At 44.1% G+C, this 19,686-nt stretch overlaps 1 protein-coding gene across 5 annotated transcripts in view; it reads left to right on the top strand.

Annotated features, from left to right (window-relative positions):
- The first annotated feature begins 9,863 nt into the window (after positions 1-9,863).
- adamtsl4 (ADAMTS-like 4) overlaps positions 9,864-19,686 on the top strand; it is a 31,533-nt gene continuing 21,710 nt past the window's right edge. For 4 of the 5 annotated variants that reach the window (XM_041044102.1, XM_041044101.1, XM_041044100.1 and 1 more), the window contains exons 1-4: positions 9,864-10,198; positions 11,814-11,877; positions 14,804-15,390; positions 16,665-17,391. In XM_041044102.1, the coding sequence (XP_040900036.1) occupies positions 10,176-10,198; positions 11,814-11,877; positions 14,804-15,390; positions 16,665-17,391 (1,401 nt within the window). In that variant the 5' untranslated portion in view covers positions 9,864-10,175. Of the gene's footprint in view, positions 10,199-10,692; positions 10,817-11,813; positions 11,878-14,803; positions 15,391-16,664; positions 17,392-19,686 lie in introns of those variants that run through there. The other variant, XM_041044098.1, reaches the window with a different exon arrangement.

Genomic DNA, 19,686 nt, shown 5'->3' with positions numbered 1-19,686 from the left:
TCAGAGGGTGGGCCATAAATCTAAACTCAAACACTTCCAAGTTACAAGTTCAGAACTGACAACTGATACCTGCAAGTGGTTGATTTAATTTTGCTTATTTAACAAAAAAAAAAAAAAACATCCGTTTGTATGTGAGGGAAGTCAAAATGATGTGATGTTCCACTGGGAAGTTGCAGGCTTGGTCATCTATCACTGCACAATCATGAAATAAATATTAGGAAATATTATTAAAGATAACATTTACTGCAGAAAGTTCATTCAAGTATATATTTGTAATAAAATTCAACAGTAGATCAAGTAATTAAAAACAACATTGCTTCTTTTCCAACTATGCTCAAGCTGTAATCGAAGCCACAGTGTAAACCTGGGTTTTTTTTTTTTATAACCAGGAGTTGTTCATTCAGAACCTCAGCCCTACATGATCTACTGTGTATGTAACATGTGCAGTGTATGTTGTATAAACTTTCACTCCTTTTCCTCATCTGCAGAAACTGGTGAAGCCTTGGGGAGTAAGAGGAGGAGACGCTGACCTCAGACTTTAACCTCAGGTTGTTTTCAAGATTCCTGCTCTTGGACGGTAACTTAAACCTGGCTGATGGAAGGAGAGACAGACCGGCCAGTTCATGCAAGGCTAAAGGAGGTGGGGGGAGTGGGGCGGGGGGGGGGTTGGTGCTGCAGTGCACGGCCAAATCTTGCACGGCATGTCTGAAATGTTGCAGGCGTATATCGTGAAACTCCCCTATTTCATAACTGTTTTCCCTGTGTATGGTAGAGGTATAATTATTTATCTTTGAACTTAAATATGCGTGGCAGAGCGTTTATTTGTAGTTGCATAAAACCAGCTTAACCAGCTATTTGTGTGTGTGTGTTTGTGCATGCACATGTATGTGTTTTTGACAGCGGCCGCTTTTATTGCAACAGCAGTAGTGGAATACTTTATGCATCTTGTTGGCATATTCTAAATATTTTAAAGAGAATTTTAAAGAGAATGTTACTAAATCTGATGGCCCTGTAAATTAAAAGAATAGTCCAACATTTTTGGAACTGAACTAATTTGCTTGCATACTTGCTGAGATTTAGATGAGACTGATACCATTCTGCTATCTGTGGGCTGAATATGAAACTACTGTAAGCTGCTGGTTAGCTTATCATAGCACAGAGACTGGAACCAGGGGGAAACAGCAAGCCTGGCTCTGTCCAAAAAAAAATAAATCCACCTACCAGTACCTCTAAAGCTCAGTGGTGAACATGTTGTGTTTTTGTTTGATTAATCCATCAAAAAACCAAAGTGTAAAAATGACAAGTTGTGGTTTTTCCTTTGGGTTGTGTGGGTTTTGACAAACATGATTGTGGCGTCGAAGTAAATTCTTAATCCTTTTTTTTGTTGTTGTTATTTCTTATTCTCCTAGAATGATAAAGAACAAGTTTCCCTTAGTGTTTTGACCTCAGATAATATTTAGAGAGAGCTGTTTCTGTTGAGGCTGGATTACAATTCAAGGATGACTCTCCACTGCCCAAAGGCTCCATATGCCCAGAGGCCACGTACTCCCCTAATCCATCTTTTCTTCATTTGCGATGTGATAATTGAATTGAATTTAAATTTGTGTGGGAGTATGCATTATTCAGACACAGTATCAACTGAACGGATAGGGGCCTCGCTCGGAGTCCCGTGTTATTAACCAGTCTTGCGTCTCTGTTGTGTAGAGATCCGGGCCCCTTCACACAACAGTTGGTTTGGGGGTTGTGGTGCTTTTGTATCGTGGGTCTGCCACAGTGGATTAAACTGGTCAGGATTTATATGCATAGGTAAATAGATAGAAAGGATCTCTGTAAGTCACTTTTGGGCGGTCTGTGTACAAATGAACATCTAGGTAGAGTAAAGGATTATTTAAAAAAAATTTTAACAGAGGTTTGAAACACTTTTCCCCTTGATACGCTTATTGACAGTAGTAGTTGCTAGTGTAGTAGCAATTCCTAACATCAGTTTGTGTTGCTGATAATTTGTTGCAGTGAACCCACCAAAAGAAATTAATAATAATTTGTGATGGAATCTTGTTCCTCATTTGTTTGAATAAAGTCAATTAAATCCATTCTGCCATTGTTTAGCCAGTATATGGCTTTAAGGAGGGCAGCGTCTGACGGTTGGACGGTCAGCTGGTCCACCACTTTGGTCCAGACTGAAATATCTCAACAACCCTTGGATGGATTACCAATGACATTTTGTTTGCAGTTTGCAGTTATTGAGTGAAATATATTTACATCTGCAAGATGGATTGGCACAGATATTCATGTTCCCCAGAGGAGGTTAAAATTTAAATCCGTCCCGTACTTTGGTTTATCCATTTAAAAGTTTGGTTTTCTTTTTTACAGCCTCACAGAGCCACCAGCTTGGCTGTAGACTTGAACTCTTGCCTGGAGAACGAAAACAGAACCTCTTTGCGTCAAATATGGCACAGAAATCCAAAAGTAATGACAGTACATCACTGATGGCTTTCAAATCTGTCATCGTTGACAAAGATTTTCATGAATAAACAGCGCAGGAATTCACCATCAGCAGCAGTTAATTGAAATGCAGGCTGTGACACAACACACAGTAGTCTATAACCAATCGACCATAAACATACCGAAATGCTTATTACCCAGCTGCGTCTTTCCGCTCCATCTCTTGCAGCCCAGTGTCTCCTGTGCCAAGCCATACCATACATGCCCGTTCACACAGACTTAAACCTTGTTAGGGCCCGAGCACCGAGTGGTGCGAAGGCCCTATTGTTTTTCTAATGTTTATTATTATTATTATTATTATTATTATTCCTCCCAAACAACTGCATTTTTCAACCCCTTCCCATGCTCTAAAACGCCTGAAATTTTGCACACTCATCAGGTTTGGTGAAAAATTTGATATTTTGTGGTCCTTGTAAATGGGGGGGGCAAAATGGCTCCGCAGCGCCCCCTTGAAATTTTCAAAACCCCCCTCCCATTGGGCTTAGTTTGTCATAGGTGCATGAAAATTGGTACACATGTTGATCATACCGAGACACACCAAAAAGTCTCTTGACACCATGACCTCAACCCAACAGGAAGTCCGCCATTGTGGTCGGAAGTTGGCGATTTTGGCGAATTACACCATTGGTATGCGGACGAACTCGTGCTAGGGATTTCACCCGATCCACTTCATATTTGGTGGACCTCACCTCAAGACCATGATGATCAAAAGTTATCACAGAGTTTTCTCTAAGTTAAAGGGCGTGGCCTCTGTGGCCCGCCAAAGTTTGGTGGCGTTTGGTGAATTTGCCATGACATTTTGAATGGCTCTCACGTCCACATACTTTATCCAAACATCTTCAAACTTCATGAGCATGATCAGGGCTCTGCCCTGAACGCCTCCATATGTCAAACTCCCGCCTTACTCGTGGCGTCCCCTGCTGGTAACAGGAAATGACCTATTTTTACTCTGAAGTGTACTGCTCCTTAATAGTTGACACCATCGGCTTGGTTTCTGCTCTACAACCTTCCCAACTACTTGGTGAAGCTACATTATGAAGGCCGTGAAGCTGGGTGCAATGGCATCTGTGTGGCGGCGCGGCAACTGACGATCCCTCGCCGTGAAATTACGTTTGGATTTGTAATGACCTTAACGACCTCCTATGATCATAAAAATTCATACACACGTTCTTGGGGGCTGGTCCTAGACTCTGGTGGGGTTTTTGTAATTGGGCGGGGCAAAATGGCTCAACGGCGCCCCCTTGAAGATTTAAAATACCCCTCTCCATATGGGTTTTTTTGGAATACGAAGATGAAAATCAGTACACATAAAGAACACTTCGGGACGCACAAAAAAGTCTCTTGACACCATGACCTCAACCCAGCAGGAAGTCAGCCATTTTGTTTTTGGCGGCCAAATTTGAGTGCTTTCCACCATTGGTATGCGGATGAACTCGTGCTAGGGATTTCACCCGATCAGCTTCATATCTGGTGGACCTCACCTCAAGACCATGATGATCAAAAGTTATCACAGAGTTTTCTCTAAGTTACAGGGTGTGGCCTCTGTGGCCCGCCAAAGTTTGGTGGCGTTTGGTGAATTTGCCATGACATTTTGAATGGCTCTCACGTCCACATACTTTATCCAAACATCTTCAAACTTTATGAGCATGATGAGGGCTCTGCCCTGAACGGCTCCATATGTCAAACCCCCGCCTTACTCGTGGCGCCCCCTGCTGGTAACAGGAAATAACCTATTTTTACTCTGAAGTGTACTGCTCCTTAATAGTTGACACCATCGGCTTGGTTTCTGCTCTACAACCTTCCCAACTACTTGGTGAAGCTACATTATAAAGGCCGTGAAGCTGGGTGCAATGGCATCTGTGTGGCGGCGCGGCAACTGACGATCCCTCGCCGTGAAATTACGTTTGGATTTGTAATGACCTTAACCACCTCCTATGATCATAAAAATTCATACACACGTTCTTGGGGGCTGGTCCTAGACTCTGATGGGGTTTTTGTAATTAGGCGGGGCAAAATGGCTCAACGGCGCCCCCTTGAATATTTAAAATACCCCTCTCCATATGGGTTTTTTTGGAGTACGAAGATGAAAATCAGTACACATAAAGAACACTTCCTGACGCACAAAAAAGTCTCTTGACACCATGACCTCAACCTAGCAGGAAGTCGGCCATTTTGTTTTTGGCGGCCAAATTTCACTGCTTTCCACCATTGGTATGCGGATGAACTCGTGCTAGGGATTTCACCCGATCAACTTCATATCTGGTGGACCTCACCTCAAGACCATGATGATCAAAAGTTATAACAGAATTTTCTCTAAGTTAAAGGGCGTGGCCTCTGTGGCTCGCCAAAGTTCGGTGGCGTTTGGTGAATTTGCCATGACATTTTGAATGGCTCTCACGTCCACATACTTTGTCCAAACATCTTCAAACTTTATGAGCATGATGAGGGCTCTGCCCTGAACGGCTCCATATGTCAAACTCCCGCCTTACTCGTGGCGCCCCCTGCTGGTAACAGGAAATAACCTGTTTGTACTATGACGTGTACTGGGGAGAAGAGGAGAGGACATAGGAGGACTCTGGTACTCTTGGCTGCTCCGGCTGCGACTCCCGCGGGTCGCAAGGGGTGCGAGGGCCCGTCATCGCTGCTTGCAGCTTTAATTGTTTGTTGTTGTTGTGTGTACATATGTGGCCCAGTGGCTTCTCTGAATGGGCAACAATTGCTCTTTGTGTGAATAATTGGAACAAGGTTATTTCAGCAGATCCGTCAGCCAATTAGGGTCCGACTGAGCTGACCTCTCTTCCTCCTGTCCCGCTCTTGTCCTTGTCTCGCCAGTGACGACTGTAACTCCTCATTAGAGCGCTCCACCCATTGATCGTCTTATCGCCCTCCTCTGCCCTTTCTGGACGCTTTCTGTTTTCTCTTTATTCTCTTTCACAATGATTTTCCGTCTGACGTTCATCGACGGCTCCTATTTGGACCTGTGTGCCTATGAGTTCTCAGAGGTGGAGGTCAAACTAAAATGGCGTCAGTGGAAAAGTATCTCTTATGGTGATCTCGGCCACATCCAGACCAGACTGTAAAGATGTCAGCCTTTTTCTTCCCTGGTTCTCTGGACCCTTTTCAGAGCACACACGCCTTGCTTTGATCTGGACCCTGGCACAGGATTGGTGGAATGGAGCAAATATTGACTCCATCTGAGCCAGACAAATCACTCCCCCTTCCTGCGTTCCTTCTCTTTCACTCTCCTTTACACTTGCTCGGTTCCCGTCTAATCTGCCATTACCTCTTTCTCTCAAATTCCCTTTCATCCCCTTTCTGCTGCTGCCTTTCTTTTTGCTCCCTTTGTGTCCCCGTCTGTCAGTCTCTCTCTCTCTCTCTCTCTCTCTCTCTCTCTCTCTCTCTCTCTCTCTCTCTCTCTCCCTCCCTCCCTCCCTCCTCTTCTCCAGGCTTCTCAGGCTGTCAGTGCTGTTAGGCCAGGGCTCTCCTCTTCCTCTCAGTTGAATTAGGTGCCTTCAAAGATCAATACATTGAGTTTAGAATCTCAGTGTAAAGTTAGTTACCTGTATGTTAGACCACATCCTGCTGCCTTAAGCCTGGAACGTACTTTTGCTTCTGTGACTCTGCAAACATGCACAGACGAAGTGTGAAGACTTTCATGAAGGCATGTGCTGACACACTTTCATGTAACGTTCACATGTGCTGCAGCCAGTTGCCTTATATACAAAATGTCAATGTCCTGTAAAATGATTGTGCTTTGTGCGTTCACCTTTTCCTTCTTTGTTTTGCTTCCACACTGATGCAACCCCATGTGCTGCTAGATAACCAGTTAGTCTATAAATGAATTTCTGAAAACACCAGGAGTTTAAGGAAAAATATCACAAAAGTTTTTTGCGTTTTTTTTTTTTTTTGTTTTGTTTTGTTTTTTTAATTATTATTAATTTGGTACGTAAAGGATTTGGAAACGTTTTTGATGGAGACTTGGTTAATGTTTGTGTTTGTTCACTGGATTACAGACATAGATTATGTGTAGTTGGGTTTTTGGAGTTTTACGCAGCAGCTCTGATGTGAGCCATAGTTTCCCTTCAAGAGTAAAGCTGGCATTACACTTTTGCAAAGATGCATTTAAATGTCTCTTCGAACCTACGTAAAAAGGGGTATTTTGGGAAACAGTAGGCTGCAGAGAAGCCGTTCCAAATCTCAACACGTGCCAAGGACTTGCATGTCAAACTGACAATCCAACTCCCATCCAGAGGTGGATTCAAAATAGACACAGAAAAAAAAATCGTAACCGTTACACAAGTTGCCCATATGAGCATAAACTAGCCACGCAGTTAGTGTAAATTGAGTTTGTTCAAGAATTTTAAATAGCAGCCTAAAACACATTCTCCTTCCACCTACGCAAAGACGTATGATTACATACGTGTCTTCTGACACTTGTTTCAGACCACTGTCTCTGTATGTGAGTTTGAACTGAGCTCTTCTGTCATCATTACTGGAGCAGAGAAAATGGTTAATGATAACCATCAGACAGGTCCTCATACTGTTCCCCTCTCGTTGACCTATTTAAATATCTCTGTCTCGCTGCTGCTTCACGGGAGGCAGCCTGCAGTGGTCTAACCCTGAGCCCTGACCCTCTGCTGGTCTGAAGCCTGGAGGCCTCATTAACTTTAACAGTAAAAGGGTCACGGGCCTACTGTGTCTGAGCCTGAGGCTGGGGCGTGTGTGTGTTTTTTTTCTGGAGGCAGGGTGTGTGTACATGCAAGAAGTTTTTTTGAGTGATTTATCACTCCCACATGGACCCCGCTACTCTGATCTCCAGTGCTATTACTCAGATCAGCCATCCGAGACAAATAACAGATCTGCTGTTACATACAGACCTCCCCGGACACACACACAAACATATACACACCACATCTGTGTGTGTTGTGGTGACGAGTTGAAACAGACATTTTGCTAATCAGGGTTCTGTGGTTGGTGGCGCGTGTCCACAGGCCAACATGTAGGCTATTGCCTCTCAAGGACAACAGAGAAAGAAAGATAGGGAAAGAGGGAGAAGAAAGAGGCGGATAGAGAGAACGAAGGAGGGAGGAGGGGAGCAGAGGGCTATAAGTGGTCACGGACCACTGGTGGTCATGGCAATGACCTCTGGCTAATTGTAGTTACTGATAGACATGCTGCTTAGAAGTACAGAGATATCCATTTCACTAATCACACCCTAAGCTACTGCTTATGTGTCTATGCATGTGCATGTGCATTACCCTGTGGAATCTACCCATTTCATTCTTGGTGCGCCTTTAACATGAACTTTTTTATTTTGATAGATCAAATCTTAAGCCCGTTCTGTAATGTGGTTAAGTCTTCAGTTGTTGGCTCACAGCGGGCTTTGAAGTCGCTAATCTCCGTCACCATTACTGCGCCCACGTTGTAGAAGGCCTGTCCAAGAAAAGCAGCAGCCTGGCCCTGGGACATCTCAAGCTCTGGGTGTGTTAATATGTATTAGACCATAACTCACGATGTAACCGCCGTCCCTTCCACTCATCATCTCTCTCACATTCCCACCATCTCGCCTCTCCTCTCAGTGGCGACGGGGTGGGAAATGTGAATAAACGAGGTTCAAGAGCAGGATTAGAAATGTCTTTGAATGAGACAACTCTGGAGGTGCTGTTATGTCAATGAGCTGGACTCTGATCTCCCAAAGGATCAGTAGTAAACAATGTTTTTAGTATCACATTAGAATCAATGTCCCTCCCTTCTCCCTCATTTTCACTTTTACTCTCGTGCTCTGCTTTCTGCATCAGCCATGTATCAACTCTCGCCTCGTTTTTTTTTTTTTTTTAAGATGATGATGTTTTTTATTATTGTGGCATGGATATGAGTGTGCTGAGTCCCCGAGGGACTTAAAACGCCACCACAAATGAACAGAAACCAGATCCATAACACTCTACAAAGAAAGTAAAATAATAAAAAAAAAACCCAAGTCATATAATTCTCACAACCTACTTTTATGTCTACAACAACATCCATAAATTTTTAGAATCAAAATAGAGAGTAAAGAATCTGTCTTTTCCCAATTTTTCAGACAAAATAAGCAACATAAAACATGTCACAATTAAGCAACCTCTTCAGTTTTTGTCGTTTGTCCACAAGAATATTTCCTGTTTTTAAAAACTGGCACTCTCAAGTCATCACAGAGGAAAACTGGACTCCCTCTTTCTCACACAATCTCTTTTTTCTCTGTAATGTTACTGAGTCTGTCAACTTCAATAGATAGAGGACAAATACCAGTTCTTATTTGTGCAACTGCAGATCTTTAAGCATGACAGGGAACACTTTTGTTAACATGCATCCTGTACACGTCTTTAAGTTTGGGTGTGACCGGATCTTTCCAAACCATTTTTCTTCAAACTTTCTTTTAATGGTTTCAAACATCACGGTATATGTATCAGCCTCCTCAAAAATTGAGCAACACACTTTATAACGTTGAGAACTTTTATTTTTTTCCTCTCCAGCTCTGTGTCACTCTGTCCCCACTTTGTCCCCATGTTCAGTTTTAAACTGCACTGACTCAGTGGTAAAGTCAGTGGATTACAACCAAATAAACATTGTGTAAACAAGTTGGCATCAAGCGGTTTTCACATCTGCTTCAGACCTCACACACAAATTTACACACATCTACACAGAGACATCATTCCTGCTTAGAAGTGTCATGTCTCTTGGGTGCACTTATCTGATTATCTGAGCTCCGAATTGGTGGAGCATGTCTGGTTTCAAGTGTTTAACTGTGATTAAACAGCTGTGAGAAAACACAGCCATGTTTATATCATTAAAAGATATCTTTTGCGCTGCAGCTACATGCTGCCAGTGAGTCAACAGCCATATTTCATCCATGCAGGATGAAAAATAATCATTTTCCACTTTGAACTTATGTCTGTAGCTTTGTTATAGAACAAGTAGTGTTTGTATTGGCACAATAGTAAGTCCATCATGTTTTGTACTTCCCCAACAAAGTGTCTTTGCTGCAGATGCTGCCAGCTCAGGGCTGTTTCCGACAATGAGTAGATCATTACTACTGATCAGTGTGACCTAGTACAATGGAGCATTCTTATGCTGGATTGTGCAACTAAGAAAGCGGCTCTGAGAGTTATTATAGCTTAGTCAGGGCCCATAGTGTGTGTGTATGTGTGTGTGTGTGTGTGTCAGAGAGAGAGAGCGAGTCAGTGGCAGTGTATGGCTTATGCGTGTGAAAGAGAGAGAGGGAGAGTGAGAGAGAGTTGTGTAATCTGTCCATTTTGTGTCTCCTGTCTCCCCTCTTTCTCACCCTCCCTCTCTCCCCCCGGCCCCCTGGCTGCCAGGCGTCACACCAGTTTATAATAAGGACCCAGAAAAGAAAAAAAGTTGTCGAGTGAACGAGACTGAAAGAGAGAGAGAGGGGGAGAAAAAAAAACGGAACCCTTCCCACTCTCCAAAAATCACGGGGAGTGACTGTGACAAGAGGAAGGGGACAGAAAGAGAGAGAATAGCGGCAGCAGCAGAAGAAGAAGAAGACCTCTGAGGGCTTCATCACATGTCTTTAAGGACTGCACGGACCGGAACGGACCATTAAACTGGACTGATAATCAATAGCGGTGATCAGTAGCGGAGTGAGAACCGTTGCGGGAGACTCTTAGAGGAGCATGCGGCTCGGTTTACTATTCAGGTAAAAACTTTTTGACTTACGCAGCTGCAACCTGTTGCCTCCCTCAGACTGATTGTGCACAACACCACACTGGGGTTTGCACCCTCCTTTGAGCGAGCAGGGTGTTTACGTTGCCTGTGGTCGAGATTTTAAAAAGTTGTTTTGTTTTGTGGCAAAGTTTTGGCTTTTACGCACGACGCCTTCTTGTTGCGCACGGGGCGCTGTGCATGATATATGGTAGGAATTTACCCGAAGGCATCTGGGTTTAGGTTTGAGTTCTCTCTTTCTCCTCAGGGCGGATTTTTGTGCGATTTCCCCCTGCTGCATATCTTTCGCTCCCTCTCTCTCTCCCTCTCTCGCTTTCCCTGTCCCCGCGGCTCAGAGTTTATTCTACAATGTGCCACTGTAGCGGCCAGGGAAACGTGGACACGGGTAGGGGGGCGTTACTTCGGCCTGAGCGGCTCTGTTGTGTCGGACTGTGCGGGACCTTTGTCTGTGTTTTTCGGGGTAATTGTGTAGTCTGGTGTGGGGAAGCTTCCAGAGACCACGGCGGTGCACCACACTGGGAAGAAGGGACCAATTACTCTGACTACATGTGGCTTGCGGACTGGTGACTGCGGTGATGGTTTGGGTCTCGTGGTGAGCGCTGAAATGTCCGTCTTTGGAGGGCGTTTAGTATCATGTTCAGGCTATTTTCTTGGCAGATGCAGCGATGGTATTCCACTTGTTTCCAATACACTTGTCTCTGCTGTTTTGTGCAGATGGTTTTGATAATTACAGACAAAACCAGCTGATTTAAGAAATTTTTTGAAACAAGTGGATTTTCTGTTCCAGCAAGTGCATTAACCTGACATTCTGTTCACATTCTCATGGAAAGAAAATGACTTCAAAGGCTCAATAACTCATTAAATGACTTTTTCACATGGACAGCTGGTTCACTGCACAGTCTATAGTGGGTCAACCTGCTTCCCAGAGTAGTCTCATGTCAAATTTAAGGACTCTAACCCAAAATTAAAGGACAAATTTAACACCATCCCAAACCATAAACCACCTCCCTTGAACATCAGACCTCAAATAAAAAGTACCTTACAGGATACAAGATGATTTTGGATGTCGTGACTGATTGCGCCTGCCAGTGTGTGTGTGTTAAAACCACATCCTCAGGGTGTGTACAGTCCCAGAGAGAGGCATGCAGAGGGAAAACATGCTTGCTGTTTAAACCCATTAGTTTGTTAGCGCCTCCCAGGCTTCCCCAGATTGATTGAGATGTTTGCCTGTGAACCCTGAAGGGGAAAAAGAAACTTTTGTTCACCCCCCCTCTGAGCCCACATGCCACCTGTAGTGGGAAAGAAAGTGGCATAATTGGTTGCTAAAGTCCAGTTAGGTCACTGGAACATTTGATAGCGTGTTCACTCAACACGTTCAACTCTGTTTTTAAATAAATGTACACTGAGGGAAAAAGTTAAAGAAAGCTGATGATCACTGCACAGAGAATAATGAAAGTCTGTGTGAGTTCACACAGCATATACCAAGTTAACGTTTAGATCACAGTTACAGTTATGCCCTTTATGAACGAGCTTATTCAACCTGCTGATGTTGAAAATCCTGTGTCTCTGCCACTTCTTTCACCCTGCAGGCTCTATGTGCTGTGGGGCTTTGTGGTGGTCGCGACCTCAGTGACCAAGGCTGCCAAAAGGAAGGTGAGTCATTAGCTCATCCCAAGTCTCATTCACAGACAATGGCCCTGCTGTAGAGGGGTAAAATATGATCACAATTAAGGGATAGCTGCACATTTCAAGTCAGCCTTAAAGCAATATTCACATGCCGATATGTACACTGAAAGAATTACGTTTTTCTTGTCTATACAAGCTGAAAAGAGATCTTCCTAGTGGGATGTGAATGTATGAGATCAGGGGCAAGATCCACAGTCTTCATACTGTGCAGAACTGCAGCCAAAACCAAAATGGTGCTTTACCAGTCAGAGGCACTTTAATCAAGTGGGCATCATCCAGAGATACAGTCTTTTTAGTATGAGATTCCCTATTTGTGCTCTCTCTGTAGCAGCTAAGCAAAACTCACAGAGAGAATTTTATACTAACGTAAATACCTATTTGATTTGAATAATTCAGACTGCTGAATCCTCGTGTTAACTTCAGCCGAATGGTCTGCTTTTTGACAATGGATTTATGAGGTAATCCAAATAATTTTTAAAATGTATTAAATGTAAAAGTGGAAACGTGACAATCTGAAAGGGGTGGTTTGTAGTGGTGAACCTATCCTTTCCCGATGCAGCAGGACACTGTTTACAGCTAAAAACTTTACTACTGAATAGCACCAAACAGCAGACAGACAGTTAGTGACCAGCCGGTGAACATAATGGAGCACTTAGCAGCTTAAGAGCTAGACCTTTCCTTCAGGAGCCGGTAGAGACCCAAATCAGAGCTAATAAAGAGTGAATATTGGACTTACATTCACCAAGTTGACAGAAACATCACTCCTAATGAGTGATAATGTTGCCACATCCTGCTCGCTGTGTAAATAAACAGTTGCTAATAATTTCGCCAAATCAGCTTAACAGGTGGTGATATGTCACTGTCAACTTATTTCTGCTGCCCCCAAGTGACCATTGTTGGTTAGTAAGTAGATGAAGAAGTTTCCTTCTCAGTAGACCTTTGTGTCAGAAGTTTTGAATGGTGACCCTGGCGTGGTCTGTGTGAGCGTAAAGTTGCTCCTAATACCAAAAAAAAGAAGAGAAAGAGGACAGGATCTTTTCAAAGGCAGAACGGAAAGGAGGAAGAATGCAGTGACTAATAACTTCTACATATGGGCGTGTGAGTACTGTTGTGAGTATGACAAAATGTGAAATTATCGGTTAAAGGGGCCCACAGCTGGGGAGGGTCCACAGAAACACAAGTATGGGCACTGTGTTTTAAAAAAAAATGAAATAATGGGATCCACAATTTACAGCTACAGCCCTGACTCATTCAGGCCTGGTGGTACAGTGTCGTAGGAGTGTAACCAGTAGCTCCAGAGGTCGATGGCGGCTGCTGTGGGGTCACTGCACGGAGCTCATTAATGGTCCCAGTTATGTGGCAGCTGTGTGTTTGATGTCACTTATTATGACAGACCACACCTCCCCTCCACACACACACACACACACACACACACACACACACACACACACACACACACACACACACACACACACACACACACACAAAGAGTCATTAGGCCTGTCTGCCTTGACACCCCCTCGTTTCTCTCACCCCTTTCTCTTTCCTTTTCTCCCACCCTCCTGCCATTTTACCTCATACAGAGGCAGGAATCTGGTGGTGAACTGGACAGTACTGGAGAGCACAGAAACACACACACAAACACACAAGTATTCCACTTACACCTGTCCTCTCCCTTCCATCCACAAACACTTCATACTTTATGTTTACTTGCACATTAATGCCCGTGTACACACATATTTACACACCCAGAGAGAGAGAGAAAAGTGGAGCACAGATTTATGTAGTGGTTCTTTCTGAATGGAAACTTTTGTTCAGCTCTCATGTTTGCTTGTCTGCCAACCAGGCCAGTACGTCAGTTATGAAATGAGAGGAGAAACATTTATCTACAGCCACAGAGGAAGACATCAAAGCCCGACCTGGCACCCACATACCCACTTACAAACACTCTCACACACACACACACAGATATGTATACAAACACAAATACACAGGCAGATTAGCCCTGATCATGTCACTTCTGCAGTGCGTTCAAACGACACCAACTCCAGTGAATTTATCCATCATAAGCTGTTGGCAGGTGACTGAGTGTCTCCTAAGCTTGACTGAACTACGAAGAGTTCAGATTTATATTTTGGCCTCCGAGGAAGGAAACTCACGAGACTGAAGCTCATCAGTGGACTCAGTTACTGTGAAGGAATAAGTCCTTCCAGAGATTTTAGATTTTGCAGTGGCAACAGTTTCATGAAGTTAAGTACTTTTTTAAAATATTGCCAAGGCTTTCCATGTTTTTTGTTTATGTTTTTTTTTTTCACAACAGAGTTAGGGTTACAGTCAGTAGTAACACACTTTTTAACTTGGCAGACTATTTTCAACTGACTTAATAATTGTCTTTAGTCTTTATAACTTCATTCAGCCTAAACACTTAGAAATAATACAAAAAATGCTAAAAACTAACTTCTGAATTTGACATTTTCTCAAAAAATTTGACCTTATTAAGTTTTTTTTTTTTTTTCTCAGTAATCCTGATGGAAGTCAAAAGAAGTGTAGCTCGTAGTTGAAGGGCTCCTAACCTTTTTTGTGTCCCACAGAACTTTTTATAAGTTTTGAAACCAGAAACCTCCATTTTGTTTAGTAATTTCTTAAGAAAAAGTTCACTAGTTCCAGCTTCTTAAGTATTAATATTTTCTGGTTTTCTTTGTGTTATATTCTAGTGAGCTGAAATTCCCTGGTTTTTCCTTCTTTCCCATAATAAGTTCCCATGAGCTCTGGGAGCTTGTTACGGGAATTATTAATGAAAATGACTTTTAACCCTAAAAATTGTGTAATTATTACTCTGACTTTTTTGCAGAAGCAAAAATCAAGTGTCATTCTTGTTCTGTGTGTGTCTCAGGTGGCAGGCCGACGGTCCAGACAGGCGTTTGAGGCGGAGCCTGTGGAGGGTGTGTGGTCTGTTTGGGGGGAGTGGTCAGAATGCTCTCAAACTTGCGGCGTTGGAATCTCACAGAGGAGCAGGAAGTGTTTACCTCCTCCACCTCCACAGTCCCCTCCCCTCTCCCACTCCCCACCTAACTGGGCGGGATATCTGCCTGGGGGCATTGGAGGTCCTGCCATCTCACCTGTGCACCCCTACTACCCTCCTCGTTACCCCGGACAGCACCCACCTTATCACTCCCCACCATTGTCCGCCAATCACAACCCAGGATTGTCTCTGTATCGAAATACCCCCGCAGGGGGAGGAGGAGGAGCTCCTGTTCCTAGACAGGCCAATCCATCTCCCCCTTTTTACCAGTCAGAATTCTCCTCAACCAATCAGGACCTTGTGTCTGTTTACCGATCACCCTATAACCCTCCTCCACATGGTTACAACCAGCCGGCACGGATCATCAGGAGACCGACCAATCCAGGAGCGGTGAGGGGTGGAGGAGGTGGGAGCAGAAGGTCGGTCTCCACCAATCGGGAGGGTTTGCCAGCGAGGAGGTGAGACTGGACAATAACAGAGCAAACATCCTGACTTAAGCTTATCCCAGATGTGTTAGTTTTGGCGTTTATGATGGCCGATAAATAACAAGAAATTATACTAAAACAATGCCAAAGATATGTTTGATTATAAAACTGACAAAAACGATCTCAGCATTTTTGGCCACTGTTCCAAAGCTTTTAAAACACTTTTAAAACTCATAAGGCAACATAGATGAGAAGTCCTTACAAAAATCAACAGAAAAAAAATCCATGATAAACGGGCCACATCTGCTACACCTACATGTACTGAGAAACACTGTGTGATTTGATCGAAAGCCCCAGAACAGCCGCTTGCCGTGAGATTTATTTCAACTGCTCTTTTGAACTTTCAGCCTCTACCATAACAGAGATTGTCCACCAGAAAGCACTTAATTTTTTTGAATTGTAAAAATACATAATTATCAGGTGTTACACGTCTGTTACGCATCAGTGACACATATGGATATTGGCCTCAAAAATCCAGTATCAGTTGGGCTCTAAAAACAATAATTGTGAACATTTTCTTTGAAGTCTAAGTGTTTTCTAAACAGTGATTTATCTGATTTCCAGGTAATGGAAGCTTTTATATTTGCTTTGCTCAGCACCCTTACCTCGCCTTTGTCTCTCACATACGGGAAGTGATTTTTGCATTGCTGGCAGTAGCAACGGTGGTTTGTTTAGGATAAATAAGAAGAACTCAGTTGTTAGGATGAGCAGCAATAGCCACCACATCTGAGCAGACGAAGAAAAAAAATTGTAATCTCATCACAAAATACAAGGAACAAAGCACATGTACCAAAAAGACATCACCAAAAATAAAAGGAAACGCTGATTTCTCAGAGCACCATGTCACGTACCTACTCAGGATTCATTCGGGTGCTATTAGTTAAAGTGTTGACATTGTTTAGGTATTAGAGAGCGTTTGTTATGCTGGTTTGAGGGTTGGGTGTTGGAGCTATGCCCATCTGTGCCTCTGGTATTTGCTGTGTTATTGCATCATCATTTCTGGTTCTTCTGCAGGCACTACGTTACTCTGCCTGCTCATGTCGATTATGATTATGCTGGACAGAGAACATGAACCGTGTCTGAACTTCATCTTGTCTTCCTGTTTTCTCTATCTCTGTAGCTGCTTCTGGCTCTTTCTGTCCTTCTCTAATTCTTTCTCTGTAAATTAAATATCCTCTGTTTCTCCCCCCCCCCCCCCCCCCCCCCCCCCCTTTTTTTTTTTTTGCCTCCTTCTTGTTAACCCACAGATCTAACACCATCCGTCCGGGTCAGTTTGGGTACGGCAGGGTCCCCTTCTCTTTACCTCTGCACCGCCCAAACCGACAGGCTCGCCACACGGTTAACGGTACTGACGCTGCAACACCAGCACCTGGAGTAGTCGTGAATGAAGATGAAGCCGAGAACAACAGGGGAGAGCAAGTGGAGAGGGGGAGTGATGGAGAAGACAGGGAGAAAGTGAGGAGAGAGGAGGAAGAGAGGAATGTAGAGCAGGAGAGCACGGAGTCACCTGCTGCTGAGGAGGTGCCCACAACGACCACAACAACTAGCAAACCGCACCGCCATGTTGACAGACCCTCACACACCCTTACAGAGCATTCAAGGTGGAGAGAGCGAGTCCCATCCTCTCAGTCCTTCTCACGCTCCTCATCACCATCTGTATACAACCGCCAACGGTTTGACTGGCACTCCGTCACCGCTCCACCTCCTCCCATCTCTCCTCTCTCGCGCCCAAACTCCCCTGCCATTGCTTCGCCTTTTTCCCCTCCTCTCCACCGCCCCGGCCCCATGCACAGAGACAGGGAGCTCCACCCGGGCTTCAGCCCGCAGGCCCCACCCGCCGGGAATATCTACCCTCTACAACACCCCCACATCCCGCACCTGGGCGTCGAATCAGGCAGGGACGGAGTACGAGGAGCTCCTCAGGTCTACAGATGCTCTGGCCCAGAGAAGGAGTACCGCAGGTGCTTCTCACAGGTAAAATCTTCACCTGTAAACCCCAGAAACAAGAAGAATACTCCACTTAATTTACTAGCTTCTCCTCTTCTTAATAACCTCGGTAATTCACTTCAGCTGGCTCAGTGCTTACCTCTGCTGTATTCAGCTGCAGCTGTATATAGCCTGCAGTTGTTCTTGATTTATATGCATGCCATGTGTTGAAGGGAGCAGTTAGGCAGCCGTAAACTGAGGAGTTGAAGGTCAGCAGAGAGTATTTGATAGGCAGATCATTCCCCAGTTCCAACACTAGCTGGTTGTCTATGAGCACTCGGATGGAAACTGCCTCCTCGTGCCTCCGCTACTCCAAGGCATGTGTGTATTCTGGGTCACAACCAGAATACACACCTCAGTTGTGAAGCTATACACGTGATTGTATGCATGTGTGTGCATTCAGTATCCCTGTCAGTATGAATATGCGCCATTACCCGAGTGTTTGTTGTATGTAAACGCGTATGTGTGTGTGTGTTAGTAGCACAGTGTGTATTGATGTAACGTCCTGTCCTGGCTTGGGGCCTCCAGTGATGATTGGGGTTGCGACCCGCTCCATACCACTCAGTGCAGCACAGCGAGAGCAGTATCAGTAGCAAAGTGTGTGTACGTTTTGCCAAGAAGAGCAGCCAGAGACACAGGCAGGCCGGTCAGGTCAACTCACCCTCAACACACAGGTGAGAAACTGAGGTCGCCCTCGCTGTAACTCAGGTTTCACTGACACAGGAATGCCACGCTTGATTTCACTCAATTAAATGTGTGTTTGAGAGTGAATATGGTGGATAGAGTCCACTTCCACTGTTAATCAGCTTGTCTGGCTGCATCTGTCCTGGCAAATACATGGGACACATTTCACATATGTTAATCAATTTCAGATGCATCAACCCAGCGAACCACACTTGACTAGCTTGCACATTTTCCACCTTTCGCAGTGACTGCTTTAAATTAACAGTGCGCTTTCCCTCAACCTTCCACCATCTCTGCCATTTTCTAAACATCAATCATTCAACTCTTGTCCCTGGAGATCAGGAAAGAGCCACAACATATGAAAAGTCACAGATTTCAGCTTCAGTGTGTTACTGTTTTCAAGCACAACCACAAAGATTTAACACCTTCACCCTTATTTAGCCAAGTGTTAATTAGTAAAAAAAAAAAAAGTTAATGTATGATATATAACATTTAGTTTGTTTCTTCTATCAAATGAAAAAACATTTGCAATGAAAAACAAATTTATTCTTCCTTTCCTCCTTTTTTCAAGTAAGGTATTGAAAAAAGTAATGTTTTGATATCAGCTCTGAAATTCGATCGCCGATAGTTAAATCTAATACTGCTGTGAGAAGTTTCATTCCCCCTCAGGTTTCAAGTAAAATCGATCAGCCTTGAGTGAGATATCGCACACTGTGGATGGAGGAACAGACGCATGAAATAAACAGATGGAAACTGATCTATAGCCGTCTTTAAGATTTGATCATGGGGGGACAAAAATACCGAGAGGGACATGTGACCGGGTTATTTCCACCGACAGGCCTCTCATAGCAGGTCTGACTTAAGTGAGAGTGCAGAGGGAAAAGATAAAATTGACGTTAACAAATACCACACACGTATAGATCCCTACAAACGTACGTACACTTTTTCACTCACACATCACGTCTGGCTCCCACTGAGTGGAAGTAGCCACTTGAAGCTGGAGCCAGGTTGGCACTCTTAGGCCCTTGACTTTTTTTTCCTCTTTAGATAATTTGCCAGCCTCTCTTGTTGTCTTTCATCCCCCTCTCTGTCTGTGTCTGCCTGACTTAGGGTGATAGTCCCCATGTTAAAACAGATTTAGCAGCTGGCAGAATACATGGCCTGTGTGTGCCAGCAGTGCTAATAGCAGTCCTGTGATGGCTGAGCCTGACTCATAGGGTTACGTGTTTACCCAGCATTAGCCTCTGCTTTAGCCTTGTTTGCTCCTGCAGCAGATTGTTGGTTCACATTTTTATATGCCTTATCATTGCTAAAAAATAGGTTTAAAGTGCTGATGAATGCAGAACGTTGCCCAGGCTTGTAGGCACTGTATATAAGTGTGTGTGTCTTTGTGTGTAATTAAGGGAGTGAGCCAGACTGAGTGTGACACATTCTATTATCTATTAGGTGTGTTTGTCATAACACAGCGTGCCTGAGGCCCATCATAAGTGTGATTGGCTGAGTGTATGTGTGTGTTTTTACTGTTGCGTAGGAGCAAGTGGGGAACCAAGAGAGGGACAGAGGAAATGAGAAGGGCAAGAGGGGAAGAGTGTGTGTGTG

This window comes from Toxotes jaculatrix, chromosome 8 (genome assembly GCF_017976425.1).
Source record: "Toxotes jaculatrix isolate fToxJac2 chromosome 8, fToxJac2.pri, whole genome shotgun sequence".
Taxonomy (NCBI): domain Eukaryota; kingdom Metazoa; phylum Chordata; class Actinopteri; family Toxotidae; genus Toxotes; species Toxotes jaculatrix.
The sequence above is the reverse complement of the archived record's forward strand: the minus strand, read 5'-3'. Positions and strand labels throughout refer to the sequence as shown.